The 20,832-nt window shown below is 56.8% G+C and overlaps 2 protein-coding genes across 2 annotated transcripts; one reads left to right on the forward strand and one right to left on the reverse strand.

Annotated features, from left to right (window-relative positions):
• Positions 1–294: 294 nt before the first annotated feature.
• On the reverse strand, positions 295–15,768 carry POMGNT1 (protein O-linked mannose N-acetylglucosaminyltransferase 1 (beta 1,2-)). Its single transcript, XM_080349277.1, has 22 exons — positions 15,665–15,768; positions 14,377–14,571; positions 12,276–12,384; positions 11,762–11,877; positions 11,386–11,451; positions 10,833–10,946; positions 10,037–10,154; positions 9,637–9,735; positions 8,999–9,126; positions 8,268–8,338; positions 7,919–7,994; positions 6,394–6,477; positions 6,197–6,238; positions 5,941–5,999; positions 5,337–5,409; positions 4,906–5,034; positions 4,450–4,575; positions 4,230–4,294; positions 3,796–3,840; positions 3,499–3,634; positions 2,891–3,000; positions 295–2,608 (listed from the first exon to the last, which is right to left on the reverse strand). The coding sequence occupies exons 2-22, from the start codon at positions 14,485–14,487 to the stop codon at positions 2,506–2,508; spliced, it is 1,980 nt and encodes a 659-aa protein (XP_080205403.1). The 5' UTR covers positions 14,488–14,571; positions 15,665–15,768; the 3' UTR covers positions 295–2,505.
• Positions 15,769–15,948: 180 nt separating this feature from the next.
• On the forward strand, positions 15,949–20,228 carry LURAP1 (leucine rich adaptor protein 1; the record flags this gene model as incomplete). Its single annotated transcript, XM_080348550.1, has 2 exons — positions 15,949–16,214; positions 19,539–20,228. The coding sequence occupies exons 1-2, from the start codon at positions 16,011–16,013 to the stop codon at positions 20,226–20,228; spliced, it is 894 nt and encodes a 297-aa protein (XP_080204676.1). The 5' UTR covers positions 15,949–16,010.
• Between the last annotated feature and the right edge of the window lie 604 nt (positions 20,229–20,832).

The raw sequence follows: 20,832 nt of genomic DNA on the forward strand, positions 1-20,832 counted from the left end.
TTGAGGAGGAAACAGCTCACAGACCTGTGACAGCTGCTCTGGCACCGCATGGCTTGGAGGACCTCTGCTGGCATGGGAGCCACAGGGCAGGAGCCCAGGCCACCGTTAGCCCATGGCCAGCCCTATGGTGCGCAGGGCAAAATGACACCAGGGGACCCCAGCCCTGGGCTGCGCACAAGGTCAGCCATGAAAACACAGTACGCTCAACAGCTTTGCAACGTTTATTCTTGAAAAAATAATTCAATTGAAAAAGCAGCAAGCCCTGGGGATGCCTGTGCACCCGGTGCTACCACGGCCGCCACACCGGAGCCTTGCTGGAGGAACGGAGAGGGACGGAGAACAGCACCCACTGGGCCCATTGCTGGAGAGGGGGGAAAACTGAGGGGCTCACAGCCCGTGGGTCAAGTCCTGCTGTCATCAAGAGCGGGGAGATGCAGCCCCAGGACACCACAGAGCCGGGAAGGAGAGGGGACCTCATGTTCAGCCATTCCCTACCCTTAGGACCACCCTCCCCAACCCCAAAAAGAGCTGTGAGGAGGGCAGGGCTGAGCCCCATCAGGGAAGAAGGGTAAAGGAGTTTCAGGGAGAAGGAAAACTGGGCCTTGGGAACCACGATGCCAAGGAAAGGGCATCATGATAGAGAACTAGAGGTTCTTCCCAGCAGGGAACCTTCCCGGGGTTGAAGCCAAATCTCTTTCCCAATACCTGCTTCACTCCCAGGGCGTGGGAGAGGACAGCAGGGATGAACCCAGGGCTGGTACCCCAGCCTAAAGGATGCCACCCTGCACCCTCTTGTTCCCCTCCTGCATCTGTCCCATCCCTGCTGCTGGGACAGGCATGGAAGGGACTACAAGGGTCAGAGTCCCCAGGGTCATGCTAGAGTTGAGCTGTGTGCCCACAGGGCTCATTTTGGCCAGAGAGGAGCAGATTTCCCAGGCAAGGAAGTAAAAGAACAGACAGAGCCAGAGGGACAAGAGACAAACCTCTCACAACTGCCCCCACGCAGGCTCAGGGCTGCCAGCCCTCCATGCTGCTTTCCTGCCATCCCCCCCTTCCCACAAGCAATAAATAAATAAGTTAGTGTAGTGTAGACCCCAATGCTCAGTTCACAGTGGGAAAATAAAGGGGAAGAGCCCCTGCAACCACAGGGAAAGTGCTGAGCTGCTCTCAGGGTCAAGCCAGAGTGCAGCATCCATGCCTGATGCTGGTGGACCTTGGCAAAGATCTCCTGCTGCGTGGACAAGGCGGGGACGTGCACTGAACAAGGGGCTCAGGACTGACCCCAGTGCGGGGGGTATTAGTACCAAGTGGCTGGGGTTGGGAGGGGGCCCTGGGGTCCTTCCTAAGGCATGGGAGGGGGGATAAGGACCCCTCCATCTGCATGAGGGGCATATCACAGCAGGAGAGCCAGGCTGCCCCTTCTGGATCAGCTCACAGCTTCCCTGCTAGCAATGTACCACAGGAAGAGTGAGAATTTCTAAGAAGAAAGCCCCTGGGCCTTCAGGAAGAGCTGGGGGTACCTGGCCAGGGAGGAGAGAGATACAGGGTACAGTACCACAGGAAAGGACCACACCAGAGCTCAGCTTCTCTTGCTCCAGAGGACCCAGGGTCCATCCTACCCCTGCAGCCGGGGGGTGTCTGCTGGCTGCTCCCCTCGCACTCCGCAAGGCACTTTCACCCCCTTTCCCATGACTTGGAAGCAGGGCTACTCCACACAGAGAAGGTGGGTGAGGATGGTCTGAGCCGCAGTACGCAGCCAAGTCCGCTTCCATCTGCAGTTATCTCTAGCGCCCAGAACTGCAGGGTAAAGAAAGGGGCATGTGACTGCCCGCAGGCCAGGTTTGGGGTGTCCCCTACGCGTCCACAGCCAAGTTCACCTCTTCTTCCATATTCCCTTTCCATGAGCTGGACTGCACCAGTCACCATGGCCCAAGAAGTGAAGCCAGCATGCAGGGAGATGCCCAACCTCGCATAATCCTCAAGGTGCATCCATTGCGCAGGAGACAGAAGAGATGCTGGAAGATCCCCCTCTTCAACACCACGTTTACCCCTGGGCATGGACCCAGCCAGGCAAGAGTTAATAAATAACAACCAGCTGGGAGGCTGCAGCACTTGCACATGGGCATGCTGCCTTCTCAGGACTCAGGGGCTGAAAAGGGAAGCTGAGGTGTTGCTCGAGGCTCCCTCTAGCCCCCAAATTGAGCATCTCCTTCCTCCAGCCTTGCCCAGCCAAGGGGCAATAGGAGCAGCGTTAGTAAAGTCTGTGTTAAAAAAAAAACCAAACAGTTTCTGGGATGGGGGTGTGGCGTATCTACAGGGACAGACCCTGTCCTGTGTGAGGGGCAGGGACATCACAGCGGGGGCTGGATGGAGCCCAAGATCTCATTTTGCAGCCTGAAAAGGGAGTCCGTGTCGGGTCACCAGCCTCTGAGCTGCTGCCAACTCTGTCTGCACCGCGGGGGTCTCTGCCTTCCCCTGGCCCCCCTTGCTTCCCAGCTGCCAGCCTCACGTCTGCTCTGCTGCAGGAACCGCTGGCACTGCCGCTGCCCCCTCCTCCTTGGCAGGGGGCTCCATGTAGATGGGTGTCACCGATGAGGGCTTCTTGGACCTGCAGGTGAGGAGGTTGGATGGGAGCGGACAGGGTGGTCTCCCTCAGGATCCCAACTCCCAAGAGCACAGCCTGTCTCCCTGGCATGATCTCCTTCCCACTGGGACATCCCCCAGCCCTGGACATGTATCCTGTCCCCCCTCTCACCACCATGATTCAGAAGAGGGGTGACTAATCCCAGGACTGAGCTGGGACAGAAGTGGGTGGTGCAGTGCCCTGGGCAGGGACAGCGCCATGAGGATGGGGAGGTATTACTCAGGTTGCTGTGCCCCCAATACTCACGAGTAGGGGGAAGCAGGGACCCCCACCACGAGGAAGTGGTTCTTTTTGCGGAAGAGCCGCCACAGCCCCTTGTGGTTCCCACGGACGTCCAGGTCCCAGATGTGGAGGCACTAGGGTGGTGGGGAGGGAGGAAGAGGCATCAGAACCTGGGACAGACCCCAGGGCCAGGTGCTCCCTGGCAAGGGAAGAGCCATCACCCCATCCACACTGAGGTACAGCAAAAGTGACAGCACATTGATCAGGGAAGCACACGGCAGCACCCACCAGCCACCAGCCGTGAGAAAAGAGGGGGAACCCACTCCCATTCCTGCCTCAGGACAGGGGTTTGACCATCACCTCCAGGTGACAGAATCATCCAGACACACTCAGACCCTGGACTCCCACAGAGGGAGGTCGTAAGACTTATCTTCACTGAGCTGAACAACTTCCCTGGATGACCTAGTGCCTTCTGTGAACACCAAAAGCTTAAATACCACCCAAGAACAGCAAGAACCCATTTGCTGAGCTGTGTTCAAGGCCACAGACAAACCCAAGAACAACATCCAGATGTTTCCCAGTGATGCCAAGATCAGTACAGGGGTGAGGATGGGCCACATCAGGAGCCTCACCTTGGCAAGCTGAGTCCAGGTGGTGAAATCTGCTTCCTGCTCCATCCTGATGAACATGACGTAGACTTTGCCCTCCGTGTCGGGCACAAAGGAGTCCTCACAGGGGTTCTTGCTGTGGTCCAAGACCTCAGCCTCACTGTTGAAACAGAATATGCAGTGAAAGGGGACCCCACCACCTCCTGCCTGTTCCCAATGTACTTCAGACAGGCAAACCGTGGCTGAGGCCACCTCCACTCCTTGTTCTGTCCTGGCTGATTCACCCAGTGTGTCCCATGGTCTCTTCCTACAGGCACTTACCCCAGGAGCCGATGGATTTCAGTCTCATAGGCATCCTTCCTCAAGCTGTTGGAGGAGGAGAGAGAGCAGAGAAGATCAGGGTAGAGCCAGATAGTTTGATAAGCAGGGATCATTCCAAGATGATCCAAACTTAAGACTGCCCCAGTGTAATACAAAAGGCAGTTTGGAGACGATGGATGGAGAGTAGGGACTGCCACATAGCCTGGAGGATGTGGCAACAAAACCATGACCCCTCAACATGTCCATCAGGAGCACAAGGTAGCTGAACCCAACCTCACAAAAACCACTGCAAGGATTTCCCAGTGGAGGCCAGTGTGCTGGGGCTGGATGTTACGGCTGTTGCTCCAGAAGGAAGGGAGATGTCCCCAGCACAAGGGGACAAGGGTCAGGTCAAGCAACCATTCCATCTAGATCTCCTTCTGACCAGCACTTACCTCTCCACGTTTTTAAGCTGGACATTGGGAACTGTGTTGAACTTGTGCTTCTTGAAATAGGCTTCCTGGGAGGAAGAGAGAGAGGAGGGAAGGAAAACAGGGTTCAGTCAGGAGTCAGCAGTACTTGGAGGTCACCTCAAGCATCCCCACTACCTGAAAAGATGGTGGAGTCAGAGCTCAGCACCAGGAAGGGGCCTGGGGGCTGCAGGAGGTCACTCACGTGGAAGTAGCCGTTCATGTTGAGCCCCACGATGCCAAAGTGGTAGGAGCGTGAGATGTCGGGGATGATGCACTCCCGGCCCTTCCGCTGCTCGGGCATCCTCATCCACATGTCCCAGTCCCAGAGCTGGGGAAGGGAAACTGCAACTCACACTCGAGTTTGGTGACATGATTTGGTGCAGTGGCTGCCCAGGGACCTTTCTGGCTGCCCACAGCAGCTCCAGTCCCTTCGGCCCCAGCCTGCCTGGGCTGTTCCAGACAGCCCTGGGGCTGGTTACATGGTCCTCAAGTTACTGCCTGTCCCAAATCCATTCTGCTTGGGCCTCCTTCTCAGCAGAAGCTCAGGGAGAGCCAGGACCCCTCCAAGAGCTGTACCCACAGGGTACAGGGATGATCAGGGACTGGTGATGGGCAGAGAAAAGGGGTGCAGAAGACAGGGTCCCTCCAGCATACTCACCTTCTCAGGGGTTGGCCACTTTGGCTCCAGCTCATCCTTGTACAGGCTCTTCCGGAGCACCCAGCCCAGGCCTGGCATGGTCTCCACACGGTACAGGAGCGAGGGGTCCTCAGCTGTGTGCTCATAGCCCTGCAGTGTTATGGGGAACATTCAGCATCCTGAATGCACCCCTGCCCACCAAAACAGGAGGCACCCTGCTCTATGGAGACCTCCAGCAGAGGGAGCAGGGGACAGGCACTGAGAAGGACACAGCAGGGACACGACACTGATTTGCAGTGGCACTTCTGAACAGTTCGAGGCTGGGGAGGCAGGCCCACCTAGGATGATGATGGGGATAACATCCCGCTCTACAGACAGAACTCAGACCCCAGCCTAACTTGGGAACAACATAGCGCAGAGATGTCCCTGCTCTGCCATCCCCCCTCACCCACCTGGTCGTTCCAAGCTGAGATGCAGTACAGGCTCTCGTCCTCCTCCAGAAGGTGTATTGACTGGCTCAGAAAGCTGAGGAAAGAGTTGCCCAGTCTCTGGTCAAACATCCTTCCCACAGGCAAACCAAGGCAAATTCTCCAGCAAGGGACAAGCCACCTCCAACTACTGGGACTGTTTAACCCATCTCTTGGTTGAGTTGGCTCATGTTGATATGAGACCAGGAGAGGAACACCTAAACCAGCTAAGCTGCATCCCACAACTGAGAGGGGACAATATTGTCTCTTGTTCCATAGTTTCTCCTCCTTAAGAAGAAACAGGAGCCCTGTTGGACACTGTCCCCGTCCTCTTGCTTACCATGTGTAGAGAACGGATCAGCAGTCCCAAAAAGCAAACCAGGAAGAAATCCCAGCCCCTGAAGGCACCCTGTGCTGAGCACCAGGACAGTGGATTCAAGACCTGATCTCTTGGCAGGCAGAGATCAGTTATGGCTCAGCCTCAGACAGGTGAGCTACAGCACAGCAGGGATTTGGTCTCTCATGAGTAGCCAGAGAGTTCCTAGGAAATGCTCCTCCCAAACAGGAGCTCAGGGACCCACAGCTTTACCTGAAGAAGTCAACAGAAATGTCAAGGTCTTCCTCCAAAACCACAGCAAATTTGGCATCCTGTAAGACAAGAAGAGATGTCAGGAGGACAGGACCAGGACAGAGCAGAGACACCAAGCAATGTCTCCCATTTGTGCTGTTCGCTGCCCCACAGGACCATTTCCAGCTCCCGTGAGTTGGGGGTCCCAGATACCACTCTCCCAGGGAAACCCTGTGCTGTCCTGCGCCCATGGGGTGTATGCAGAGACCTCACTCACCGGGAACAGGTTGAAGGTTGCAGTCAGACTGGCTTTGTAGTGCTACAGGACAAGACAGATTGTTGTCTGTGTTAGCATCAACCCACAGACCACAGGAAGGGGCAGCCTGGCACAGCGGTGGGGCTAAGCCCGCCCCACTGACTGCTATTCCAGGTTCCAGGAATTAACTCTCCCAGGATTTGGGAAAGGTCTCTCACCTGGGAAACTCTGGCATTTTTAATGCTGATGGGAGTGTGCTGGATTCCTGAGAGGCCAAACAGCTCCACAACATCCATCGGCTCCTGCAACGGAAAGATACAAAGCTCATCAAACGTGTGCGTCTGGACACATCCTCCTCATCCTCTAGCAATGGCAGCTCCCTGAGACAGCAGGAACACACCAGTGGGATCTCTTACGTGTGGTTGTTCACCTGGGGACAAGTGAGGCTCCACATGGTGCTGTGCTGAAGACCCCACAACAAGGAATTCACCAAACCCTTTTAGCCCTTCAGCCCTTAAGCATCACCGTAAGTTTCTGTTAGCCCTGCTAGTTTGCCGACTCAAAGTTGTATCCAAGAACACCCAAGAAGCTCAAATCCCCAGTCTTCCCTGGACAGTGTAGAGAGAAAACAGGTACAGCCAGGAACACCTACCAGCTGCTTTACATCGAGACTACAATTGACTTTATTTTCTCTCACAGTTGCCAAGAAAGGGACCTCTCTGACCAAGCACATCCATGCTGGGGTCAGAAGTAACCCAGATGTGGGCTGACTAACCTCTGCCCCAAGGAGGCCCCACCAAGGCCTTCTCTGTTGCCTTCCTGTCCATCCCACCTCCTAGCCACAAATAAGAGAAGGAGCTCCTGTTGCACCTACTGTTCCCCCTTTCCTTGGCATCCACCATGACAGCTCAGGCCCCCTCATAGCTGAGGGATGCTGCTCCTGTTGCCACGGCAACAGATGCTGCTATCTTTAACCACCCTGATGTGCTGCAGTAAGAGGCTGCATAAACACACCAACCCCCCCGGCCCCACAACCTGGCAGTGGTGGGAGAGGCCTGCAAGAGAATGAGCCTGTTCCCTTTTCTGTCTCCATGAAAAGGCAACTAGACAATACCTCATGGGATGCTGCCGAGGTGAGGGTTAGAAAGCTCCTGAGACCTATGAGGATGCCAAAGGCCTGTCCCAAAGCACATCCCACTGCCAGAGAGCCAGGCCTGCAGTGGGATCCTCTAAGGGCTTTATAAGGTTGAGCTGACAGGAAGGTCTTTGCCCTCAAAAGGACCAGCTCTCCTCTACCTGGCCACACCTTTCACGAGCCTTGTGAAAACAGGTAGCTTTGGGTCTCTTCACCTTTTACTGAGAGTGGAGCTGGGTGGGCACAGCTGGATTGGTTCATTATGCTTCATGTGAGGAAGCTGGACACACCCAGACCCTGCTCAAAGGACACTCATCAGACAAAAGAGGGAAGGGGTGAGAGCCCAGCATGGCCACCTAATTCCTGCGCACCAGCCCTTTTCTGACATGGGGATGTAAAATCTGGGCTCTGGGAAAGGCCAAGGCAGCTTTATCCATACCCATGGCTTGGCCAAGCTGATTGACTTTGTGTAAGAGTGGGGAGAAGCAGCAGGAGGAAGGGTGAAGGGGCTCATATAGCCTGCCACCCATCAAGGACTGGGGCAGCACCACATGCCATGGCTGGGGGAACAAGGACCTGGTTACAAGGACCTTCAGGAGTGCCCTCACCTCATAGTACCCATCGATGAAGACAGTGATCATCTGTGGATTGACACCCTGCGCCGACAGCAAGGAGCGCAGCATCCTGTGGAGAGATGGAGGGTCCTGAGCACACAGCCTCAGTGGGCCCAGGAGTGCCAGAAGGGTACAGATCCCTTGGGATGGGGGAAGGGGTGCACAGGAAGGGACTCTTCCCTTTCCCATGGCTGAGGAGCCTGGGATCTGTCCAAGCAGGTGTGCACACATTGCTCCTGCAACCCCTGGAGGAGGCTGGATCCTACCAGGAGGATGACTGGGAGGGCTTGGGCCAGGTCTTGTGGCACAGAGCAGCCAAGCTGTTTCACCTGGAAGTGCTCACCTGTACAGGTAGTTGGGGCGATTCCCTGCAATAACAGCTACAGGCACATCAAAGACTTTATTGTCTTTGAGCTGGAAGAGAAAAAACCACGTATGAGTGGTGCTGTGGGAGGCCATGCCACTGAGAGCAGGATCCCAAGGGGCAGGGATCAGATCTGCTGTTAAACAGTGGAGCTGCACAGTCCTTGGCTCAGGACCACACCAACCAGCTCCACGCAGCACTGCTGGAGACCCCACCAGCTTCCCTGCTTCACCACGTCTCAGACCCAGCTCCCAAATCCCAGCATGCACCCACCTTTTGTTCAAACCCCTTAGCACTGTGCCAAGGACACCCCAAACACCCTCACAGCGACTTTCTCCAAATGCAGATTCTTAGAACCATTTTGGTTGGAAGAGACCCTCAAGATCATTGAGTCCAACCATTAACCTTAACACTGGCACAAAACCATGTCCCAGGGAACCTCATCTACCTCATGTATAGGCTCTGCTGCTCACGCTGAGGTCCCTAGGGCCATGGGCATCTCACAGGTCATGGCAGATGTAGAGCAAGAGAACTCCCCTTCTCCAGCATGACCTGACTACCTGTATTCACCTTACTTTTGCTGGCATTAAAAGCTTGCCCAGGGGCAGTTTTCATCACTCAGCTGGTGCTTAAGGACAATCTACAAACACACCTGGTCCAACCCAGCCCTCCCTCCTGGAGCCTTCTCAATACTGTGCCCCTGCACTCACAGGATCGGGGTTGAACTCGATAGGTGTGGGGTCTTTGCAGCTGCAGACGCTGCCGTAACCTTCTACTTTGCTGCAGAACCTCTTCCGTCGGCGGTTCAGCTCTGTGTCGGGCCAGTGGCACTCAGCATCTGGAGGCACCAAGGAGAGAAAAAACTGCTCATCCCCATGGCCTCACCTTGTGTGCTCCAGGCTGCGCTGCCACACAGACAGCTCTCCCTGGGCTCAGCCATTGCCAGCCTAGTCCTTACTGCCACAAACAAGCAACACTTCTGGGTGCAGGATATAACCACAGGAGCCATTCAGAAACAATCCCCACTGCACGGCCTATCTGAGCAGCAATGGGCCATGCTCAAGGCTAGCAGAAAAGACTGAGCCAGGCTTGGTTTGGAGAGGTGATAAATGGCCAGACCATGTCCCCATTCCCCTGTCCCCACCTTTCCCTAACACCATGCCTGGAATTGCCATGGAAGAAGGGAATCTGGCCCCATTTTAAAAGTTACCATCCCCATTCCAAACAGCCTTAAATCCATCCTGGGATGTTGCTAACAGACCCACAGCTTTGGTTCAAAACCACCAAGAGCAGCAGGGAGACCTGTCCCACAGATACCTAGCACTGCATAGCAGATCTCAGTTCCTACCTTCCACAGATGTCAGATGAACTTCTGTCTTCAGCAGGACAGGGTCGCCCCATGTCGAGAGGGCGGGTGACTTGGCGTGCTTCTCCCCGTACACTTCCCCTGGAGCAGGGACACAGGGTCAGGACTGTCTGGAAGGGCCCATCACCGCTGTGTCAGGACATGATGTGGGCACGTAACTCAGGGTGGCAGATTGGCCCCTTCTTCCCTTGGCCTATGGTGAGCTGCTGAGGGGACAGGCTCTGCCCCCATCCCCTCCCTCACAGCCAGGAACAGAGTTGCCTGCTCTCTGCAAGTTGTTCTCTACTCACGCAGCATGTTGGGGATGGGCTGGGTTTGTGTTCACCTAGTTTCTCCCCGAAAAAGAGGCCATGAACCCTCTCCCAGCTTGTGCAAGACTCACCTCCCTTCTTCCCCACAAATGTCCACATGTCTCTCCAGCTCAGGAATGGTGCAACTTGGCTCCCCAGGCTTTTCAGGACATTCTTGGCTGTGTCTTTGAGGTGAAAGGAGCCTTCGTCCTGGAACAAAACACAACCTTGGAGCTGAGGTCTGTCTCCTAGTGCAGACAAGGCAAGCCTCTTGTCAATACCAAAGGTACAGGGCCCACTCCTACCCCTGAACCACCTGAGCCAGATATCTTCAAGAGTATGTTCCTACAGTCTCTGTGACACTAAACCTGCTGGTGGCTTCACCATGACCCACGGGGAGGTCAGAGGAGTGGGACTCCTGTTTCCTTAAGACCAAATTGCTCCTGAGTGGGGCCATGTGTTTAGCAACACTTAACGCAGCTAAACCTGAAACCCTGAAGCAGCACAGTGCTGCTCACACAGCAGCCCAGGGCCAGCACAGTCCACAGTCCTTTCCCATCCAACAGGCTGGAACTCAGACCCAGAAGGGTCCCACCATGTTCATATTTTTTCTCCAGTCCATTCTCCACCTAACCTCTTGCTTATTGCTGCAGACATTGACACATCTGGTTTTTGTTGTCCTGCCTCACCAGGCACACAGAAGCATCTGTAGTAAAAAGAGGGAGTGAGAAGACAAGGGAGGTGATCCTGCCAGGGAGGCACAGCCCAGTGGGGATGTGACATCTAGCTCTGGGACTCTCAGATGATGTTCAGCAGGCCACTGCTCAGCTGAGCTGTACGGCATCGTGACTCAAGGTGACTGTTTCTTTTGACGCTAAGGTCACATACCTTAATGGTGAAGATCAGGATCCGGCCCCGGGCAACCATGTTGAGGAAAAGTACCATGGCTTCATCTTCATGGGGAGAATAGGTGTCAAAGACCCTCTTGGCCATCACATGACCCTGTTGGTATTCAAACGTCAGATGCAACTTAAATGCTACATGGCCAGGACACATGGAATTATGGAAATCTGTCCTGGAAGCCTCAGTCCCTGAATAACAGGATGAGTTACTTTTCGGGTATGCCAGGGAGTTAGTCCCCAGGCAAATTCAGTCCTTGGGCTTTCACGCACAACATGAAGTGCACTGAGGTCCATGGGACAGCATCACTCAACCTCACAGCTGCTCTCCTGCTGGCTCCCCAAGAACAGCCAGGCACGCACAAGAGCAACCCTGCAGGGACCCTCCAGGTGACCAACTCATGCTCTGGAAGCTACAGGCAAAAAAGTGTTCAGGGACGTCCCTCCTGGCTGCCCTTTGTCTCATGTGCCCAACAATTATAGAGCAAAGACAAACATTTCCGATGAAGAAAGACAAATGCCGACACGTGGGGATGCTTTACCGTAGCCTGGTTTAAGACGATGACGTGGATCCCTCTTCCCTGCTCCCGAGCCTCATCTTCCAGGACCTGCAAGCGGAGAAGCAATGAGAACCATATGCCAGTATCTCTTATTCACTGCCCATTCAGCACAGCAGTGACCCCAAACAAGGGGCAAGTCTCTTTCCTGTGATACTGCATCTTTGCTCATGGCAGTGATGGATGCCAGAGCAGAAGACAAGGTGGGACAACACGTCTACAGTCCTGTTGGCAGGAGGGGGACACACTCCCGACCTTCTTGCTAGTCACCAAAGCACTCTCACCACCCGCTGCTTGAGGCTTCACCCAGTCAGCTCCCCCCATCCTCTGCTCACAGGGACATCCAGCACCCACCACTTACTGTTGTCCCGTCCACAGCCACGTACACCTTCGACCGGCTGGAGTATACCTCAACATCCAAGACCTTCTTGTTGCTGATAGGGTGCCTGGGGACCTCCACATTCAGCACCTCGTCATCTATGGAGGAGAAATGCCCAGTCTTAACCAGCCAAGGTGCCTCTGGCTTGTCCCTGCTTGGCCCTATCCCACCCAAGCCTCCAGGAAGTCAGGCCCACCAGGTATCCCAGCCCAGCAAGCCATGGGTCAGAATTGGTGGGGTGCAGCAGGTAAGGGAAATCCAAAATGCCAACAGGTCTGGTCCCAGCCCACACAGCCAAATGTGCTAAAGCTTTGAGCAGACAGACCAGGAATGGGAATAGCCTTTTCTATTAATTTTTGTCAAACCCACATGCACAGACCTGTGTTTCATGCTGTAGCTGGTCACAAGTTTGCTATGACTTAAAGACATTACTCCTCTCTCTCTCTCTCTCTCCCCTTTCTTTGCTTTCAAAAAAAAGCAAGATGCTGCCCCTCACCATAGTCCTGTGCAGACTCCTCTTCCTCCTCATAAGCAGCTCTCCTGGTGTCCAAGATCAGCTTGATGTTCACAATTACAGTCACAAGCAGGAAGAGGACAGCACCCGTCTGCAAAGCAGGATGCTTTGTGTTACCAACTTGTAAGTAACAAATCAAATATCAGGCAACCTCCTCGGCAGAGGCTGCAGGGAACCCCAAGGAGATCTTGCAAGGGATCATAATCATCTGACATTTCTCCTGTTTTCTTCTGGGAAAAGGCAAAGAGAAAGAAATACAGGTGATCGAGTTTTAGGATGAAATGCTTTCATTAGCTGGAGAGCAATGAACTCTTGATAGATGAGAATTAACCCACTTCCAATGTGTCCAGATCGGTGAGCAGATTCCTGCTAAAATACTGTGTCAAGATTGAGGGTCTCTGCATGCAAAGAGTTTGGTAATTCATAGTTACAGCTCCCATGGTAAACTTAATCTCTGTTCCTCCTGCAGCACCACTACTCTTGTCCCTCCCTCTGCACCCAGAGGATGTATCCAGGGTATTCAGGCGGAGAGAAGATGCTGTGTGACTACAGCAAGGCAAAGGCAAGAGGCTAAGGTCTGACTTCAGGAACTCTATGAGAAGGTCAAGGGGCCATGAAGCAGTCTGTGGGAACCCCCAGTGCAAGCATCACCATTCCTCATGGCCCTGTGGCTCCCAGACCAAGGGGAGCAAGAAAAGACTACAATATTTCTACAAGCATTTCTATTTACTAAAACGCATCTTATTTTTCTCTTGCCCTCCACCTGGCCAGCTACCACCCCAAAGCTGCCAAGCAGCCAAATGGGTTCAGGAAGGAACTGAGGAAGATGAAGACAGAAAACCAGCAATAAGACAACATCATGATATATATGTCACTATGGTGTTTTGGCTCATTGATTTGCTGTTAACTCAGGAGTAGGAGCACCTTTCGGATCTGGGCACAGAAAGCTTTTAATTAGGCAAGAACAGAGACTTGTGCTTGTGTTGAGGAGCAAGTTATACTTGGTGGCCAGCAGCAAGGTCACCTCACCAATCTGCCCAGACCCTCCAGCCTAGTCAATACTGGAGACGTGAGCGAGCAGCCTCAGTGACCAGAGCAAACAAGTCAACACTAAGCAAGACCAGCAGCTGGGTCTAGCAAAGCTGGCTCATTCAAGGCTGCTGATAGAGGCCCAGCTGCTGGACACCTGGCTACTCCATACTTCCAGCTCTGGTTTACATATTTTAAGCTCATTTTTCATCTGTGTTTCAAACCACGGCAGTGCCATGAAGAGAGATGACAGCAGACAGCCCGTTGACCCAGCACAATGAGCAATGCCTGCCTGAACATCAGGCCCATTTCCAAGCCCTGAGCACCCCAGGATATGCAGGACCAAGCAGTCTCCTTCTGCAGGGAACCCTCACGAGCCTTTGTCCTCCAAGGCACATGTGAAACCCCCCCTTGCTCCCTCCCCCAGCAACCAACTGCCAGATTTCACAAGCTCTGCTCATCTCAGGAATGGCCCCTTTTCTGCAGCTCACTGCCATGGGGCCAAACCCTCCCTGTCCTTACACCCCCAGACACTCCCCAGGATTCCGGCTCCGCTGAGGATTAGCCGTTTTACAGCACAGGCAAACAGGCCTGTTCCCAGACACCAGCTGCCTCTGGGGCCGGAGATCTCATTACTCAGCCCTCTTTTCTCTGTCCACCTGTTGTGTCTTATAGCAGGCTTGGTTTGCAAACCAAGTGGGGTAAGGATGGTTTCACTCTGCAGGCAGAACCCTGCTGCACTCAACATGGGACCAGAACCAGGAAGGGAGGAACTGGTCAGGTTTCCAGCTGAAAGCCTCCCAAGGACACGTGGATAACTGTATCTCCTGCCATAGTCATCTAACAGGTCCACTGGAAGAAGCTGTTAGACACGGCAGATCCTTTTGTGCATGAGCACAAACCCACTGGAGGTAACTTTTTGGGGGACAAGCTATGCTTTCCCAGCACATTAAGTCACCCAGCAGACCCACCTCCACCCACACAGCTGCTCCATAAGCTCGTAAACCCTATAGATTATCTGCCCTAATCCATCGCAGGCCTGTGGGTGACTCACCTGGCAGAGCTTCCGCAGCGCGCGCTGGTTCATTAGCTTGTACTTCCAGGCGAGATACCAGCTCCGCTTCTTGTGGGGCTTAAGGGCAGGGTTGGGTTTCCACTCGTCCATAGTCACAGGGGCCGGCACTGGGGCAGCCACGTGGGGCGGGGGTCAGGACGTTCTCTGCTCCGCTCTTGTGTCCATTGGGGCTCCCTGCCGGGAAGGGTTCAGGGTGAGGGCAGCAAGCACCTTCAAATCCCCCGGCAAAGACAGGGCCTGGCACAATCAACAGCCATGAATGGCTCTCATGTACCATAAACAGAACCCCCACTGAACCTTCTCACCTGCCAGCACCCTCCCACCCCACAGGGATCAACCCACAAGGCCAGGCTTTGCTGGAGGACTGTAAGCTGAGTGATGGGAAGCTCTGACACCCAGGGGCCAGTGAGGAGCTCTGCTCCTCAGGGAGGTGTCACGGCCCCAAGCCTGGCAGTTTTCAAGAAGAAACTGCACAACACCCTCAGACACATGGTGTGAACTATGGGGTTGTCATATGCAGGGACAGGAGTTGGACTCGATGATCCTTGTGGGTCCCTTGCAACTCAGGCCATTCTGTGATTCCTGGCCAACCCCTTGGTGAGGCTGATGCAGCAGCATGCCCCCACTGCCACACTCTGGGAAAGAGCAGCAGCCAAGAGGCACAGGCTGGCCACGGGCCTTGGACCGGCAGGTGATATGGAGGCACCAACACATGGCGTGTCAGCCTGTGGGTCCCCATCCCCACCGGTGGCAGCACTGTCCCTGCTCACAGGGCTGCAGCTTGCTCAGAGCTGGGCCACAGCCCTGCCGGAGAGGGCGCCCAGGGCAGAGGGGCTGCCACAGGTGAGACCCCCAGGTGTGCCCATGGCAGAGCCAGGGCCTGGCTGGAGCACGGGCCGCCCCAGCAGGGCCAGGCGGGGTGGGGAGCACCGGTTCTGGGGTGGGGGAAGGAGGCCTTGGAGACCCCGAGCTCCCGGTGGAAGGGCAGCAGGTGATGCCGGAGCGGGGCCACCGCAGAGGGACCCAAGCACTTGGCGGGGTGGGGGGCCCAGGGCAGCAGAGAGGGGTCGCGAAGGAGACTCAGGCGCTCCGAGCGGGGGGAGAAGAGCGCCGGGAGCGCAGACACGGAGGTGGCGAGGAGCGGCGGCCCTGCCGGAGCAGCGGCGGGGAGCGGGGGTGGCGAGAGGGCGCAGGCGCTTCGGGACGGCGGAGAGCCCGGGAGCCGGGCGGTGCAGCCCGGAGGGGGAGTGCCGGCCGCGCTACTCACAGTCCGCGGGGGAGGCCGGGCCGGGGGAGGCTGGGCCGGGCTGGGCCGGGCAGGACCCGGCGCTGCCGCCGCCCCACGAGCCGCCAGCGGGGCCGCGCCGCTTCCGGCGCCGCAGAGACGCCGCGGGGGCGGGACCGGCGCCGGCTCCGCCCCCTGAGCGCCGCTCTGCGCTTCCCGGCGGAGCTCGCTGGTGCGCGGCCGCTCGCGGCACCGGCAGGTGGAGGCGGGGGGCGGGGCGGGGGCGGGGCCGGCGGGGCGGGGCCGGGGCTCGGGGGCGGGGCCGAGGCTCGGGCCGGGGTGACAGCGCAGCCACCGCCCCGCGCGGCGCCGCCGCCGCCCCACCCGCATGGAGGGCGGCGGGGAGGCGCTGCCCGCCGACCTGCGGGAGCTGGCCAGCAAGGTGGGACGGCGGCCGCCCGCCGGGCTGCTGCGGGGGCTGCGGGCCGAGACCGTCCCCGTACCGCCGGCGCCGCCGGACCCGCTGGCGCCGCCGGCCCGCGGCGCCCGCCCGCCGCTCGCCGACAGCCTCCGGGCGCTCCGCGTCGATCTGGTGAGTCCCGCGGCACGGGGGGTACTGCCTGTCCCCCCGGTAACTGCCTGCCCCTCCCGGGTAACTTCCCGCCCTCCTTCGGGATAACTACACCTCCGGTTAACAGCCCCCTAGCAGTGCCCTGTGCTCTGCCTGCGTTTTGGGGACCTCCCTCCTGTACGGCTTAACAGCCTGCAGCTCGTACCCCCAGCCCCCGGCCTTTCTGTGGCCCTGTCCCAAGCAGCATCCCCCTCCCCACGGACCCGTCCGCCCACCTCTGTCCGCCCCCCCTCACTCCACGCACCCCCGTGGTGCTGGCTCCTGGGGAGACCGGGGTGTCCCGGAGGTCAGGTTTTAGGACAGGGACCTTGCCAAGGGCATGGTGGTGGGTCCTCCCTCCGACCCGTGTCACACCTGGGTGACAAGGAACAGGCATCGCCGGGAGCTTTCCCGGGGTTTGCTTCCTGCTGGGGTTCTCCGGTGGCTCGTAACGGGTCAGGCTCGGTGGCCGCGTTTCCGTGGGAGTGCTGGTGGCAGCTTTCTCGCCTCCCTGCTTTTGTGCGAATACCAGTGATGCCTGCGCCTCCGCGAAACGTGGCGAGATTGGGCAATGAGTTCGAGTGCTGCTGGGGGAAGGGACTCTCCCACGCACGAATATACCCAGCGGGCAGGAATGAGCAGCGTTTCCATAGGGAAACAGGATAGATATGCCGACATCCCCGCCTGTCACTCGGGGAGGACTGGGGACCCACCCAGCCAGTGCTTTGGCCAAATTGATATTCCCCATCGGTGTCAAAGCTTCCATCCTCCCTCTGCTTCCATCCTCCCTCCGCAGCGGCTGCCAGGCTGCACTCTGACCAGAGGAGAAAGGTCTGCGGGCCCTGGGTTGCTCAGAGGAGGAGGAAGCAGCGGTGGTGTTTGCCCTGCTCAGGCGCAGGAAGGGGCAGATCACGGTCTGCAAGGCCCGGTTTTGGCCATGCCTTGTTAACCTTGACTCAGAAAAGCTTTTCCTTGATATGCCTCGGCTCTCCTCGCTGGCCGGTGAAGAAGTGGGGACACCTCGCACTCAGGTCAGCAGCTTGGGAATGGCACCCAGGTGCCCAAAACCCAGCATGGGGCTCCCCCCATATCCCCATCCCCATGAACAGGAACTGAAATTTCCTCCCCCGTCCCAGCAGAGACCAGCAAACCCAGTGCTCAGAGGAAAGGATGGCCTAGGACTGGGCAGTGGGAGGAGATGCCAAATTCCCATCTCACCTGCTCCAAGGAGGATGTTTTATCCCAGGACTAGATGTCTGGAAGGGAGACGGTGCCTGTGGGTTTCTCATGCACTGAGGAGGGGAGCAGGACTGTGTCCCCCTGGGAGGATGCTCTCCCCGCTCTGCCTGCCCCTAGAGCTGGTCCCCCCAGCTCCACTGGCCCATGGGATCTCACTTGAAAGGGGGCAGGCAGAGCATTTCTGGATGTGGGGGAGGATGGCATTGTGGGGTGCACATGGGGAAACTGAGGCACAGTGTGGGGTGTCACATCCCAGAGTGGGGGTTTGGGCAGGTCTCCTCTGCCCCCTGCCATGCACTCGGGACCATGATTGCCTTTGTCCCCTCTGGATGCTGCTGCCCCCTTGGGTCCAGGTGCTGGTGGGCACCATGTGGGAAGCACCAGGCAGGTTTAGGGTGGGTGCGGAATCGGTGCAGTGGACCCATCACTGCATCTGGAGGAATATGGAGAGTGGCTGGACTTTGGTCTCCTCTCATGCTGAACTCACCTTGGTGGAGAGGGAGTATCTTGGAGTGCAATGGGAGAGGTCAAACCAGCCTGAATTAGCAGAAAATCAATGGCGAAATCTTTCCAGCAAATTATATGTAAAGTGGGCAGTGTTTCCCCACCCTCTGCTCTCGAGGTGGCTCCCCTGGCATCTCTGACAGCCATAGTTTTGTGTGGCAGAGAAAAACAGGGAACCCCCCATCAGGAGTTCCCAGGCTTCCTCCTTCCACGTCTTCTCCCTGCCAAGACCAGATGCTTTAGCGGCACATGCAGAAAAGTCCATTGTAGGCAGTTTTCAAAATAACTTGCTTGGAAAGGAAGTTTCTGCACTTCAAAGCTGGCTCCTGCCCCAATCCGGGCACATCACTGCTATTTTCTATTTAAATCCAACTTGAGGAGCGTGAGGAGGGGATGGGTGTTGGTATCGGGTCTCTATAATCTCCGCTCCTTTTTTTTTGTGTGTCCTCTGAACTGAGAGGTGTCACGTACCAGAATGCTGGCTGGAGTTTTCCCAGGCTTCTTCTTGGGATGCTTTTGCTGCTGCACTCACTGTGGGACTGGAGACAGGGGTCTCAGGAGACCAGCGGGTCACCCGTGGGCGGGTGGATCGGTGACTCTGAGGGCAGCGGATGCTGGGGACTGGGATCTGGGCTTAGAAATTATCCTGGGGGACACTGTGGATTTCCACTTGATGGGGATGGGGTGTGTTTGTGAAGGAGCTCTTGTGCATCCACAGCTCCCTGGCTGCCTGTCCCTGTCCCCCAATCGGTTTCTTTCCCTCTCCCGTCGCCGCTGCCTTATTCCCTTTCCTGGCAAAATATTTGTGTCTTGTGCAGGGGAAATCCAGTGGCTTTTGGCGGCCAGTATCACACAGACAGGAATGTCTTGGCACGCGGGGCTTTCCGTTAGGAAAACAGATGTTTCTGCAGCAACTGAAGTTTTGCAAAGAGCTTCCCCCAGCCCGGAGAGGCAGGAGTCGGTGAGGCGAGTGGCACGATCAGCAAGGCCTGTCCCTCATACCATCCTCCCCTGTTTTGGGAGTGATTTGTTTCTCAGGTTCCAAATCCTGCCACATCGTGCTGTCACCAGGCTTGGATCAGACCCGAGAAGGGGGGAAGTAAATGCATGAAGGGACCCAGCCAAAACAGCCCAGGGAGGTGCTTGTGGTCCAGCCGGATCTGAGCCATGTCCAGGCACATTCCTGCCTGGTCCCTCCTGCCCTGCCAGCTGTCTCCCAGGGCTTGGGGGATGCTCTGGGCTCAGACATGCCCTCAGTGCCTCTAGTTCCTTGCTTACCCCTGTCCCCATAGGAGACAGTGACGTAAGTGCCCTATATTTATTTTCTTGAGGGGTTGGGTGCCCTGTGGGTGCCATATGTTGTAGGTCCCTGATGTTCGTGTCCCCAGGTTTTGGACAGGGTCCCCTGGGATGTTTCCCTGCAGGTTGTTCTCTCATGCTGTGCTGTTCATCAAGCCACCGTGATGATACTCTGCCAAGGGGTGCTGGGACTTGGGGTGTCTTGGCCACCAGGGTTGCCTCGGTCCCCCGCAAACACCCTTGCACTCTCTGTCTCCCTGCCAGGCTTATCTGCGAGCGGTCGACGTGAAGATCCTGCAGCAGCTGGTGGTGGTGAACGAGGGCATCGAGGCGGTGAAGTGGCTGCTGGAGGAGAGGAGCACGTTGACCAGCCGCTGCAGCAGCCTGGCCAGCAGCCAGTACAGCCTGGTGGAGAGCCAGGCGGCCTCGCGGCGGGGCAGCTGGGACAGCCTGCAGGACCCCAACGACAGGCTGGACAGCATCTCTGTCGGGAGCTACCTGGACACGTTGGCTGATGACATGGATGAGTATTCCCAAAACGCCACTGAAACCGCCGCTGCACCCGTGCCGGGCAGAGTCCTGGTCAGGGCGGAGCAGGATTGGGTCAGGATTGATCCCGAGAGGGGTCTTGCAAAGCAAGAGAAGGGCAAAGCGGAGCACGAGTGGCCCCACGTGGACCTCTCCCCACCCGGGCTGCCTCAGGATCACCGGTTTGCTACGGAGCCCCAGGTGGCCAACGGTTATTTGGGCCAGCAGCCGCCTTCTCTGGAACCAGGCAGAGACACCAAATTGCCATCAGGGGCCGGGGAGAGGCTGGGGAAGGGGAACGCGGGTGGGAAGGCTCGGAAAGCTGAGGCTGACTTGGAGAACTGCAAACTCAACAGCAAACTGCACCTGGAGTACGATGCCCACTGGCGCTGGCTCCAGTCTCAGGATGATGTGACGTTCTTGTAGCCCATGGCTTTGCCTTCCCAGTCCAGCTCTCCTGCCTGTCCTCTCCGCTTCACTTGTCTCTGCTTGGGAGAGTTGGGGTGGCTGGGGAGCGGGGACGGGCTGGCTTGGTGGTGTCACCTCCCTCAGTGTTTGGTGATGCAGCCCTAAGGAATAGGATGCTCGCCCCGTGGTGAATTTCTGGGAGAGGCAGGATGAGGTGGGTCCCCATAAATTTAATCCTTTGCTCTGGGGTGGTGCTTTCAGGTGGCTGGTCACCCTGCTGTTGTACTCAGTGCTGGTGGTGGGGAAGGGCTGGTGCGGAAACATGGGACAGTGGGACTCCTGGGACCTCTCCCTGGTTCCACCTCTGCTCTCTAATCTTCAGCTTCCCATTTGCAAAAACTGGGGACCTTTCCCCAAATCGGCTACCCAGGGAAGTCAGGAGATCCTCCCATGCATCTACAGCTGGGTGGCACCAGTGTGCTTGGTGCAAGGTGTGGGGCAGGACCATCAGCAGAGCACCCCTGTTGGATGTGCTCATTTCCATCACCTTCTTCAAGGCCAGTGTCCATCCAGGGCAGAGCTGACCTGGGGCACTTGGAGTTTGGCCTCAGCACATGGTGGA

The sequence above is a fragment of the Nesoenas mayeri genome (genome assembly GCF_963082525.1).
Source record: "Nesoenas mayeri genome assembly, chromosome: 8".
NCBI lineage: Eukaryota > Metazoa > Chordata > Aves > Columbiformes > Columbidae > Nesoenas > Nesoenas mayeri.

What these genes read in the sequence shown, in the direction of transcription:
- POMGNT1 (XM_080349277.1), bottom strand. Translation starts at nt 14,487, where the DNA reads ATGGACGAGTGGAAACCCAACCCTGCCCTTAAGCCCCACAAGAAGCGG. An exon ending in CAGCTTAAAAACGTGGAGAG is followed by an intron (nt 3,841 to 4,229) that starts GTAAGTGCTGGT and finishes CTCCTCCAACAG; the next exon opens with CTTGAGGAAGGATGCCTATG. An exon ending in GTCCCTGCTTCCCCCTACTC is followed by an intron (nt 2,609 to 2,890) that starts GTGAGTATTGGG and finishes CCTCACCTGCAG; the next exon opens with GTCCAAGAAGCCCTCATCGG.